At 54.1% G+C, this 12,102-nt stretch overlaps 1 protein-coding gene and 1 non-coding gene across 6 annotated transcripts in view; both read right to left on the bottom strand.

The window, feature by feature from the left end:
* Positions 1-12,102, bottom strand: part of SRC (SRC proto-oncogene, non-receptor tyrosine kinase) — a 55,412-nt gene that overhangs the window by 16,927 nt on the left and 26,383 nt on the right. For 2 of the 5 annotated variants that reach the window (XM_043883414.1, XM_043883418.1), the window contains 3 exons: positions 5,536-5,690; positions 3,916-4,194; positions 2,133-2,232 (listed from right to left, as the gene is read on the bottom strand). In XM_043883414.1, coding sequence (XP_043739349.1) covers positions 2,133-2,232; positions 3,916-4,183 — 368 coding nt within the window. In that variant the 5' untranslated portion in view covers positions 4,184-4,194; positions 5,536-5,690. Of the gene's footprint in view, positions 1-2,132; positions 2,233-3,915; positions 4,195-5,535; positions 5,691-6,765; positions 6,902-12,102 lie in introns of all 5 variants that reach the window. The other 3 variants (XM_043883417.1, XM_043883419.1, XM_043883415.1) reach the window with 2 other exon arrangements.
* Positions 8,245-8,317, bottom strand: TRNAG-CCC. Its single transcript has one exon. It is a non-coding gene; the product is annotated as a tRNA-Gly (tRNA).

The following is a 12,102-nucleotide window of genomic DNA, read 5'->3' as shown; positions in this document are numbered from 1 at the left end:
TGGGGTGAGAGGGGGCCCCAAAATGCGGCAGGTACAAGAGCAGCCCTCAACGAGCTCCCATTTTGGGGGTAGGCAGATGCAAACAGCTGGAACCATAGGAGAACTGGAGTGGCATTGGGACTCAGACAGCAGGGGTTTGGGGGAGCTGGGAAAGCCCCCTCCCCCTGGGAGAGCAGCTTAAAGAAGAGAGAGAGCTGCTGCCCAAGTTCCAACCCTGGCTTTGCTACTCGGTAGCTGTGTGACCTTGGGCAAGGGCCTTTACGTCTCTGAGCCTCAGTTTCCTCATTCCACATGAGGAATCAATATGGCGATGGCCCCTCCCCCATCACTGCAGGCCTGGGGGATGGCGGCAGACTAAAGGACGTGGGTAGAAATGCCTACTCCTCTTTTCCCCTTTGCCTCACAAGGAAGGCACTTCTGAGCTGGATCTTGAGGGATGAATAGGAGTTTGCCAGACCGATGGGAGAAGGGGCCTTTCGGGCACAGGGAACAACATGCAGTAACGGCAGGCAGGCACGAACAAGCAAGAAATGCCTGGAGACGGTGGAGATGTCCAACCTCCTTAGCCAGGCCTTCGAGGATGCTCCGGGATCAACCCCACTCTACCTTCTAGAAGCTTCTCGCCCTTCCTTAGCCCTGAAGGCATCTAGCCCGCTCCAGCACTGCACCCTCCCAGGAGCTGCCCTTCTGTGAGGGGGGCTGCCATCTACCACCCCCCTCCAGCACCTCGGCTTCACTGTGCTTCCTTCGAGGTCCAGCTTGAGCCTCCCAGCTCCTGCTCACCACCAGAGCGGGGCACAAAGCGCGGCCCCCTAAAGCCCAAGCTGACCCCAGCCCCGCCCTCCGCCGGCCACAGGGCCCGGACTAGGGCCAGTCCCACTACACTCTGGCCCCAGGAGGACGTGGCCTTCTCCACCCAGGCCTCCCTGGGCCCAGCGCTGGCCCTGCATGCAGCTGGCACTCGGGGGGCAGCTGAGCGAGCAGGAGGTGGATGGGGAGGAGCTGTGACGGGGAGTGACAGGGGTGAGGGGAGGACCCTCCCCATTCTCAGCCTGAGGGTGCAGGTCAGGATCTGGTCCAACTCCAGGGTGTGAGGACGGAAGCTGGGGAAGCCGGAGGGGGTGCAGGTGGAAGCGCATGCAGCCCCGCCCCCACCAGTGAAGCGCCCCCACCCAGCCCGCCGCCCCGGGAGCGTGTACACACCTGACATCCACCTTCCTCCTAGGGCCAGCGAAAGAGAAGCGGAGAGGGAGAGGCTGAGAGAAAGCTGGAGGGGGCAAGCACCGGCCAGGAGTGGGGAGGGGCGTCCCGAGGCTGGGGGGAGGGATGGGAGGTGGCAGAGAGGGGAGAGCAGGCGGCCAAGGGCAGGAAGGACCCGGTGTGGAGCTGCGCCCCGCCCTCTGTCGGCAGCCCCGCCCCCACTGTGACCACCCCCAGGCATGGCACCCGCAGCCTGCACTCCCCACCCCCTGGCTGAGGCCCCACCCCCTCATCAGCTCATCACTCACAGGGGCCCCAGAGTCTGGCAGGGCCCCCAGCACCCCCATTCATCAGCTTGGCCCTAGGATGCCCCATGCCAAGGCTGGAGTCCCTGGAAGGGGACATGGATGCCACCCTAGGGTGCCCTGCCCTCCACATCCTATGCCCCCATCCTCCTCATGCCCTATCTTGACCCCCTCTCACGTTGGGTCCCTAATATGGGTCCCCCAACCCTGCCAATGCAGGGCCCTCCCTCTACAGCTGAAGACTTGCTTTCCAGGCTGCCCCAGGTGCTCCAGCACCTCTGGGGGCACAGCCTCCAGCTACAAAGGCCCTGCTGTTTATAGTCCCGGGTCCGGGCCCAGTCCTGTGCTGACCACACGCCGCTCTGTGGGTGCTGGGATCTGGAGCACTGTGCTCTGCGGACCAGTTACTGAACCCAGATCCCTGTCCCTGGGGCCCTCCCGAAGCCCCACCCACCTCATCCGGGTACCCGCCTCATCACCTCCACAGACCCCAGGATGCCCAGGACAGGTTCCTTGGACCTCGGCTGCCTTGACATCCAGCCCCGCCCGCTGCCCATCAAGCTGGCTCCGGGATGCTCAGAAGTGGCTCTGGTCCAAGACCGGATCGGGGTCCCAGGGGGCACTCACGTGTTGTTGACAATCTGAAGCCGCTCCCCTTTCTTGAAAGATAGGTCAGTCTCTGTCCGTGACTCATAGTCATAGAGGGCCACGAAGGTGGTCACTCCGCCTGCTCAGAAGACGGGCGTGTCAGAACAGCCAAGGCCCTGGCTGGCGGAGGAGAGCCCTGCCCCCTGGGGGTGGGGGTGTGTCCCCCACTGCCAGCCCAGAGGCCTGCTTTCATTCACAGACAGTGTGCCTCTATGCATGTCCCGTGTCTATATGTCTGGCACACCTGTGAGGGCACATAGGAAGCACGTGGGTCTCTCACGGGCATCTGAGTGGGTTCAGGTGATGAGCCCAACGGGCTCTAGGTGACACTGGGTGTTGGCTTCTGTTTGGTATCTGTCTTCCCCCCAGAACCCGAAGTTCCCAGTAACAGGCATCTTTATTTTGTTCCTAGAGTCTGGCGCATAGCAGGTGTTCAAGAAACAACCATGGGGTGAATGAAGCAGTGAATGAGGGGAAACTGCTCCTGGGGAGGTGCTTCTGTTACTCTCTGTGACTCTGGGTGCTTCGGGCCGTCAGGGAAGATCCTGGCTGCAGGTGACTGTCCCTCCTGAAGTCCTCTCTGTGCCCCGTTTTAAGTCACAACCTCCACCCACACATCCCCCAACGCCCCTCCCTGTCCTCCGTGTTCTTTCAGAGCAGTTACCACCCACAAACACACCGCACACTTTCCACAACTCGCTCTTCGCATCTCCTCCCCAGGAGGGTTTTGTCTGTTTTACATGTTGCTTGTGTTCCTGACACCAGAAGGGACCTGGCACATAAGAGGGGCGCCACAACTGTCTCTTGAACGAATGAATGGCTGTGTTTGTGGGTCCGTCTGTCTCGCCTGGGTGTGTGTCTGTGTGTTCTCACTGCACGTTTGTGCATCTGCGAGTCCCTGGGTTCTAGCTGAGCATGTGTGCACTTCTGAAGGGCTCTGACTGCACATGTCTGTGTCTCCATCTGGGAGTAGTAGGCGTTTGTGCGTATGTGCATTTGTATTTGTGTGCATCTGCGTTGGGTGTGTGTCTGTGCCTGGAGGGTGCCCATTCCTGTGTCCCTGAGTGTGTCTCTGTGTCCCTGGTGTGTCTGTGTTTACGATGGCATCTTCAAGCCTAAGATGTGCACGTGTCCTATATGGGTGTCTCTGAATGAGTTGCCGACTGTGTGTGTCTGTCTGTCTGAAGGTGTCCCGGTAGAAATGCCCATTTTGTGTGAGGGTCTTACCTCTGCAGAACCACATCTACATCTGTTACTAAGCATCACTCGCCCAGGGCCGCTATACCCGCTCAGTACCAGCAGAGGGCGCAGGGGCGCACCTCGTAGGTCCAGGCCTCTGAAGACCGGAGCTCGCTCTCTCCCTCTAAAACCTGCCCCGCCCCTTTGGCCACTCACCGCCTCCAGTTCTGATCCACCTCCAGGCTAACCAGAGTAAAAAGCAAAGCCTCAGACCTTGTCCCCGGGTCTCCCCAAGAAGCCCCCGGCTCTCTGGGCCTCGGTTTCCAGCTGCAGCCCTTTCTCTCTAGGGCCCTTTATACTGTGCATCAGAATTCAGTCCTAAAGGCAATAGCGTGTGCACACTTTCCGGTTTATAAAGCCTCCAAAAAACTCCCAATATCCCCTAAGACCAAGTGACCCCCAGACTCCTCCCCATCACTGAGAGAAAGAAACAGCAGCCCAGAAAGTGGGCATCGCTGCCCCCCAGGGCACACAGCCCAAGGGGCCAGGGCCACGCAGCACTCACACTCCCAGGCACACTGACCAGCCAGGGGCCCCGCTCTCTGCGGGGAGGTGACTGTGTCCGAGGAGTTGAAGCCTCCGAACAGCTTGGGCTCAGCGGCTGCAGGGGCGAAGGCCGTGTTGGGGCCGCGGTGGCCATCAGAGGAGGCTGGCTTGCTGGGGGTCTGTGAAGAGGGGAAGGCACCCCCACCGCCGCCGCCACCGCCACCGCCTCCGTGGGTGTTCTCGGCAGGCTCCAGGCTGCGGCGCCGCTGACTGGCATCCTTGGGCTTGCTCTTGTTGCTGCCCATGGTCCTGCAGACTAGAGAGGACCCTGCGGTGAAGGACTCTGGGAGCAGACAAGGCTACCTGGGCCCCTTAGCCTGCACGTCCACCCATTCTACAGATGGGAAAACTGAGGCCCAAAGAGATATCTTTGGGTAAGTTACCTTTCAGAACCTTAGTTACTCCATCTACAAAATGGGAATAGTGATGGCACTCATAAAGGGCTTCCTTGGTATAGGGTCAAGCACAGAAGATATGCCTCATAATCAGGGATGGACACTGTGTCCATCCCTCCTGGACAGGGACAGTATCTTAGGCATGTCTGTGTTCCAGGCACCCAGGAGAGGGCTGAGGGTTTGTTGAGTGAATACATGATGGCTGAAATTGTCACACACCAAGGAAAGAGGTGCTAAAAGTTGCAACCAGGGCAGGGATATAGCAGGCAGCTGGAAGGAGAGATGTCTGATAGCTCACTCCAGCCCCAGGGCCTTTGCACATGCTATTCCTGCCACCTGAATGCTCTTCTTTGACTATTTCAGCAGAGTAACTCATGTGTCGTTCAATTCTCAGCCCAAAGGCAGCATGTGGGGGGTGGGAGGGAAACGTTTAGGGGTGATGGATTATCTTGACTATGTGGATGGTTTAATGAGTGCACCCATGTGTCAAAATCTATCAGACTGCACACCTTAAACATGTGCAGTTTACTGTATGTCAATTATACTTCAATAATGCTCTTAAGGAAAAAAAAAATTCACCTCCTTGGGATGTGCTCCCGAACTACTTTCATTGTCCCCTTTCTTTTGTGCCTCTTCTTGATAACATGAGGCTTCCCTGCTGGCTCAGACAATAAAGAGTCTGCCTAAAATGCAGGAGACCCAGGTTATGTCCTTGGGTTGGGAAGATCCCCTGGAGAAGGGAATGGCTACCCACTCTAGTATTCTTGCCTGGAAAATTCCATGGACAGAGGAGCCTGATGGGCTACAATCCATGGGGTCACGTGACCGTGTGTGTGTGTGTGTGATTACATGATTATTTCTATGGGCTTTTGTCTGTCTAGACACACTGCTGCACTCCTAGTACCTAGAAGTGGCACATAGTAGGTGCTCAATAAACAGCTGAATGAATGAGTGAATGTGTGACTATTCAAGAGTTAGGAGATGTCTAAGCCAAGAATCTGGGTGGGCTAGAGACCAGGAAACACAAAGAAACTCAAGTTGCAAACTCCCCAGTGATGACCATCACCCCACCACCCCCTTTTGCTCCCTATGTCCCCATCCATAGGTGCTGACTCCCACCAAGCCTGGCCAGGGTCTCCCCACTACCATGGCCACCCCTCACAGCTCCCTCATTTGGCAGCCCCGATGGGTCATCGCCTCACCTGGTGGAAGGCAGGGACCTGGGAAGCAGCCTGAGGTCACAGCACGAACACCAGGTATGGAGTCAGGGGTCGTAGACTAGAGGCCCTGCTCCACCTCTGCCTGCTGTGTGACCCTAGGCAAGTCACTTCCCCTCTCTGGGCCTCAGTGTCCTCATCTGCAAAGTAGGGATAAAGCAGACTTCTCAGGACTGTTGAGGGGATATGATTAGAAAGAGAAATCAGGAACTCCCCTGGTGGTCAGTGGCTAAGACACTGCGCTCCCAATGCAGGGTGCCTGGGTTCGATCCCTGGTCAGGGATCTGACCCCAGGTTCAGATCCTACATGCCACAACTAAGAGTCCTCGTGCCACAACTAAGAACCAGCACAGCAAAATAAATAACGATTTTAGAAAGAGAAATTGCCAAGACTCTGACACTTGGGTCACGATTTATCTGGCTCTGACTCTGGCAGGCCCAGTGCTAAGTGCTTCCCAGACCTGAAATATCCTTCATTCTTCTCAAAGCAAGAGAGCGAGGCCGGGTATGACATGGTGGGCTCCAAAGCCAGACTCCCCACTCTTGGATCCCAGCTCTGCCCCTAACTGGCTGTGTGACCTCAGGCAAATGACTTGACTTCTCTGTGTGCCCTGTTTCTTCATCAGGAAATGACTGACAACTGAAGGCAAGGCAGAGTGCTGGAAATGCATTAGATCACCCTGCCACACCAGCTATCACTGACACTGATTCTGGACACACTGGTGGCGTGAGCTCCAATTACTCCCTCGGGGATGCAGCAGGTCCTGGAATCAGTCCAGGATTCCTCTGGGAACCCATGAATGGGGAGAAGTCCCCAAGACTGGCTGGGGCCTTGGGCAAGACTGTTTGCCCTGAGCACTAAGCCCAGCTGTGCGATGCCCCTCCCGAGGTGAACCTTAGCCAGTGCCTCTAACCCTCTGGGACTCAGGCTGCCTATCTACACAATAGGGGTGTGGCCTGCATGCTCCCTGGGGGCAAACCAGCTCAGAGAATGTGGGGCTGGGAAGGCCCTGGGGAGACCTGCTCAAAAGATCACCAGGGGAGCAACATGCCAATGGGCCTGGGAAAGCTGATTTCTATGGCAACTCAATCCCTTGAGGTCATGATGCCCAGCAGCACTCATATGGTTGCCGTCCTGTGGGACCTACTGACCCAGTTGCCTACAGCCCCCGGCTTGATGGAAGCTGAGCCCCAACCACCATACCTCCCACTCACCTGCTCCCCAGGACAGTATTCACAGCACCAACTGTGCAGCAAGCCCTCTGCCAGTCACCACAGGGGGACACAGAGATGGACTGGCCAGGTCCCGTCTCGGGGGGTGCATGGTCTAACAGTGGACTTGTCTGCAGGACTTTGAGAGGAAATAAAAATATAAAAGTAATTTTTTAATTTTAATGAAGAACTTTCTAAAAGCCGAAACTTTCTTTAGAAGGAACTAAATGATAAAGAGTGAGCTTGCTGTCACTAGAGGTAATCAAGGACAAGAAAAAGGGTCCTTTGACTGACGTGCCATGGAGGGCGAGGGACAGCCAGGGCTGCACCTCAGAGGCCCTTCCAGCACCAAGAGGATGCATGTGCCCTCTTGGGAAGGAGCAAGGAAAAAAGCTCCTGGCCTCTAAGTTCTTACACTGACCAAGAGGACCACTCCCCATTGGGGCATTCAGAAAAAGCATAAGAGGGCCTTCAAGACTCGACTAAGGTGGCCTGGGGCCTCTGACTGTAATGTTTGATGGTTGGCGGGGTTTGGGTTTTTGTTATACAAATGATTATACAAGTACCCTGTGTTTGCAGAGAGGTGGGCAGGTTGAGGTCAAGGGCTAGAACACTGGAGAAGACCATCTGTGAATTCCAGGCCCACAAGCCCAGTGTGGGACCCTGTGCCTCCGCTTCCTCCCCTGCCAACTGAGGATAACACCAGTCATGGGGCCACTGGGAGGATCCATGAGGAAGTACACAGAACATGCTGGGGACACTGTGGCCCACTGGCAATGTGCCGCCAGAGGACCGGCCCCTGGGCGTGGCGGTGGACTTCCTTCCAGGGTCATATAAACATAAGGCCAAATCCAGGGACCCAGCTAGTGTGTTTGACTCCAAGCTCCCTGCAGGCAGGACCAGGTCAGATCCATCTCCGTATCCCCACTAGATGTTCTGAAATATTTGCGGAAGAGACAAAAGACTAAATGCAAAGACTAAACACTTGGCATCCTGCTTTGTTCCTGCAGTGCCACATTGTCGAGACCAAATATCTGAGACATTCAAACTCTCCTGGAGCCTGGACCTTGAACTGGCCCTGCTCTAAGCACTTGGCAAATATTGACTCATCAAATCTCCATGATAATCGGGAGGTAGACATTAATAGTGTCCCTATATTATTGATGTGGAAGCGGAAGCACAGAAGGGTTGAGGCACCTGCCTGAGGTCACACAGCGAGGGTGAGAACGAAAAGAAGAGGGGACATGAAACCACATCGAGCAGGTAGGAATCAGGGGCTGCTCATGGGGTCCACCTCCTGCCTTCCGGACCTCTCCTCCACACGAACAGCCAGATAGATGCCCATGGCGGATGGGGCATGACTGGATAAGGCAGCCGAGCCCCGTTCCTCTAGAAAGACTAAGATTTCAAATTTTTTTAAAATATATTTTATTTATCTATTTGGCTGCATCGCAGCTCTCAGTCGTGGCACGTGGGATCTAGTTCCCTGACTAGGGATCGAACCCAGGTCCCCTGCATTGGGAGTGTAAAGTCTTAGCCACTGGACCACCAGGGAAGACCCAAGATTTCAAGCTCTGACACAGCAGAGTGTGCTAGAAGGACAGCACATTTAGGGAGGGGTCCAGTCCCTGCTGGGCTGTGTCACCTTGGGACCGACCACCCTTCTGGACCATGGTCTCCTTTCTTGAGGCAGGACACTGTCTCAGGGCCCAAACGCTAAGTCACCATGAGCTGCCCATTTGAGAAGGGCCAGCTCCACACATCTCTTCCGCCACTTGCTCACTCCCAGGCAGAGATAGATCCCTGGGGTTCAAGAGGAAGTGGGGAGAGCTCCATACTGAGGATGTGTGAGGCTCCCAGAAGAAGGCGGTCCCTATCCTCTGGGGACCTGCTCCTGACCACAAGCTCAGGACAGAGGACCTGCGCTATCAATAACCGTGACAAGCCCCAGGATGCCTACGGCAGTGGTCCCCAAACACTGTCCAGGGGACAGTTTCATGGAAGACAACTTTTCCATGGACTGCGGTGGGGGGTTGAGGATGGTTTCGGGATGATTCAAGCCCATTACATTTACTGTGCACTTTATTTCTAATATTATTACATTATCTTCATCTCAGATCATCAGGTATTAGATCCGGGAGGTTGGGGACCCCTGCCCTACGGCACTTCCCCATCAGTGTCCCCAGGGCTTCATGCTCAGTGGGCCCCGAACTGACTTAGCATCCTCTTTTAAGACTGCCCGGCACACCATGTTTCCTTCTCAGGGCTGGTTCACGCAGCCTTCCTTCCCATCTTCCTCACACACATCCCTCCCCTCACCCTGTCTCCACTCCCTCGAGGCCAGGCCCTTGTCATCCTGACCTGGGTCAGAAGCGGGGACCCCTCCTCCAAAAGCCAGCGGCATCTCTGTAATCCACACAAACAAATGGGGCTTTTGTTCAACACTGTCCACAGAAAACCGGACACGACCTAAGTGTTTATCAGAAGGGGACTGGATAAATAAGGGACGGTCCATTCACCGAGTGTGCAGCTGTGCAGCTAAATAAACAGAATTTCTGAGTGCTCTGTGTGGCCTGGGAAGATGCTCACGATACACACTATCAAGTGAAAAGAGGAAGATGGCAGTGTAGCAGGTCCTCTGAGCCATTAGGGGCCTCAGTTTCCTCATCTGGAAAATGGGGACAATAGTGCTACCTAGGTCAGAGGGTTGGTGGAAGGATTAAAGACACAATGCAGGCAAGGGCTTAGTGGGGTGCCTGGCATGTAGTACACAGAAACTCCAATTCTTTCTGTAAAGAAAATTCCCATGTGAATGTGTATGTGCGGACACACACACACGTGCTATAGAGGTTTAGAGAAAGTTCTGGAAGAAGTCCAAGTTCTTCACACAATTTCATCCAAAGGGTGTGAAAAAGGGAAAGGAAAATCCCTTCTTTATGTTAAGTGTTGTATCACTTGGGCTTCCCTGGTGGCTCAGTCAGTAAAGAATCTGCCTGCAATGCAGGAGACCTGGGTTCAATCTCTGGATTGGGAATACCCCCGGGAGAAGCGAATGGCAACCCGCTCCCGTATTCTTGCCTGGCGCATCCCATGGGCAGAGGAGCCTGGTGGGCTACAGTCCATGGGGTCGCAAAGAGTCAGACATGACATTTAGAAATTACTCCCTCATCATTTTTTTTTTTTTCAATGAGACTTAAAGAAACATATAAGCGTTTCCCATCATCCTCTCTGGATGAGGCCTAAACCCTTCACCTGAGTCCACGCGGCCCCTTGAAGCGGGGCTGCGGCCCTGCCCCCCAGCCCCCGGCAGGAGGGCACCACACTCTCTCACCTCCGGGCCCCTCTGCCACGTATAGAGACACAACATCCAGAAGAGTCCAAAATAGACTGTAATTCAGTCAGGGCATACCCACTCCTTCCTTCCTGACTGAAGAATGTCACCTCCACCTCCTCCAAGGGTGGAAGGAAGGCCAAAAGCTTAGGAATTGAGAGTGAGGACTCCAGTCAGACCTGGATTCAAATCCCAATGGGGCCAGCTCCACTACCTACTAGCTAAATCTTCTCGGGCAAGTCACTTCACCTCTCAGTTTCCTCATCTTTAAAAGGGGGGTAGGACTTCCCTGGTGCTCCAGTGCTTAAGAATCCACCTTCCAATGCAGGGGACGTGGGTTCGATCCCTGGTCCACGAACTAAAATCCCACATGTCATGGGGCAACTAAGCCCACGCTGCACAATGGCTGAGCCCACACGCCACAACTAAAAAGAGGCACGTGCACCGCAACTCAGACCCAACACAGCAAAAATAAGATAAATAGATCAGTATCTTTTTTAAAAATCAAATGGGGATAGTAATAAACTTAACATCTGAAATTAAGTGAGAGAGTCCATGTGCCAGGCAGAGAATAAGTGCTCAATAAGTCGCTTAGTCGTGTCCGACTCTCTGCAACCCCATGAACTGTAGCCCACCAAGGATCTGTCCATGGAATTCTGCAGGCCAGAATACTGGAGTGGGTGGCCGTTTCCTTCTCCAGGGGAAGCTTCCCAACCCAGGGATCGAACCCAGGTCTCTCGCATTACAGGCAGATTCTTTACGATCTGAGCCACCAGGGCAGCACGATGAGTCTGGATATAAATACTTTTTAGAAAATAAAATAAAATGGGGGTGGTAATAAACTTAATATCTGAGAATTAAGTGAGAGAATCCACGTGCCAGGCAGGGAATAATTGCTCAATAAACAGCACTCACTGTCATTTGCTGTTATTACCGTTACGGGCGACGACGGGAGCAGAGCAAGACAGAGCAAGAGGGGGTGGCAGGGCCCCGAATGCCGAGCGCAGAACTGAGAACTCTGCTTGCAGTCCACACTCGATGGTCCACGCAGCACAGTGAAGGGGGGACTACAACTACACCCTCTTTACAGATGGGCTCAAAGTTCAGAGAAGCCGGAACTTTGCCTGGGGCCACACAGCAAGCGAGTGCAGCCGAGCTGGGATGCTCAGGTTCAGGGCGGTGCAGTCAGAAGGTACCTCTGGGGCCCCACTGATGCTCTGACTACCCCAGGCGCTCCTACCACTCCACCAACTCCACCTCCTTAACACAGAGGCAACTCGGGTCAGAGGTCAGCCTCTGACATCACCCTCCATATCTCTGGATCCTCCAGGGAAGAAGCAGCATTATGGAAGGCCTGGAGCCAGAATGCCAGATTCAGAAGCCGATTTGATACTTTCTAGTCCCACAGCCGCCAGGGGCCTCAGTTTACTCCTTATCAAAAAAGGGAATCTATAACGGCACCTACGTGATTAAGCTTGCGAGGAAAACATGAGGTAATACTCATCCAGTGCCTGGAACACAGGAAGTACTTCCTGAATACTTGCTGTTATTATCATTACTGTGGAAGATTTCTTTTCATATCCTTGCTCTCTTTTCTAACCACTCTTATAACTAGGCAACAGCTTCCAAAATTCCTACTATGTGCCAAGCCCTGTGCATGACCCTGGACAGAGTATCTGGGAGAACTGATTGGAGCCAAGGCTTACAGAAGCCACTTCATAGGGAAAGAGTCCAGAAAAGACAAGCATGTCTACTAGTTAACTTAGGTCTAAGATGCTTGCCAGTGCAATCAGCTAAGAAAAAGAAATGGAAGGAATAAAGAGAATTGGAAAACAGAAGATGAGTATCATCATTTGCAGATGTTATCAACGTATATCTGAGAAATCCAAGAGAATCTGCTATAAAACTATTGAAGAAAAAGTAAATTAAGTAAAATGGAAGGAAATTAAATGTAAATATCCAAAAGTCAATAACGTAGCTACACATCAACAGCAATCAGGAGATAAAAT

Source organism: Cervus elaphus, chromosome 23, assembly GCF_910594005.1.
Source record: "Cervus elaphus chromosome 23, mCerEla1.1, whole genome shotgun sequence".
Taxonomy (NCBI): Eukaryota; Metazoa; Chordata; class Mammalia; order Artiodactyla; family Cervidae; genus Cervus; species Cervus elaphus.
This window is presented reverse-complemented; position numbering and strand designations above follow the sequence as displayed.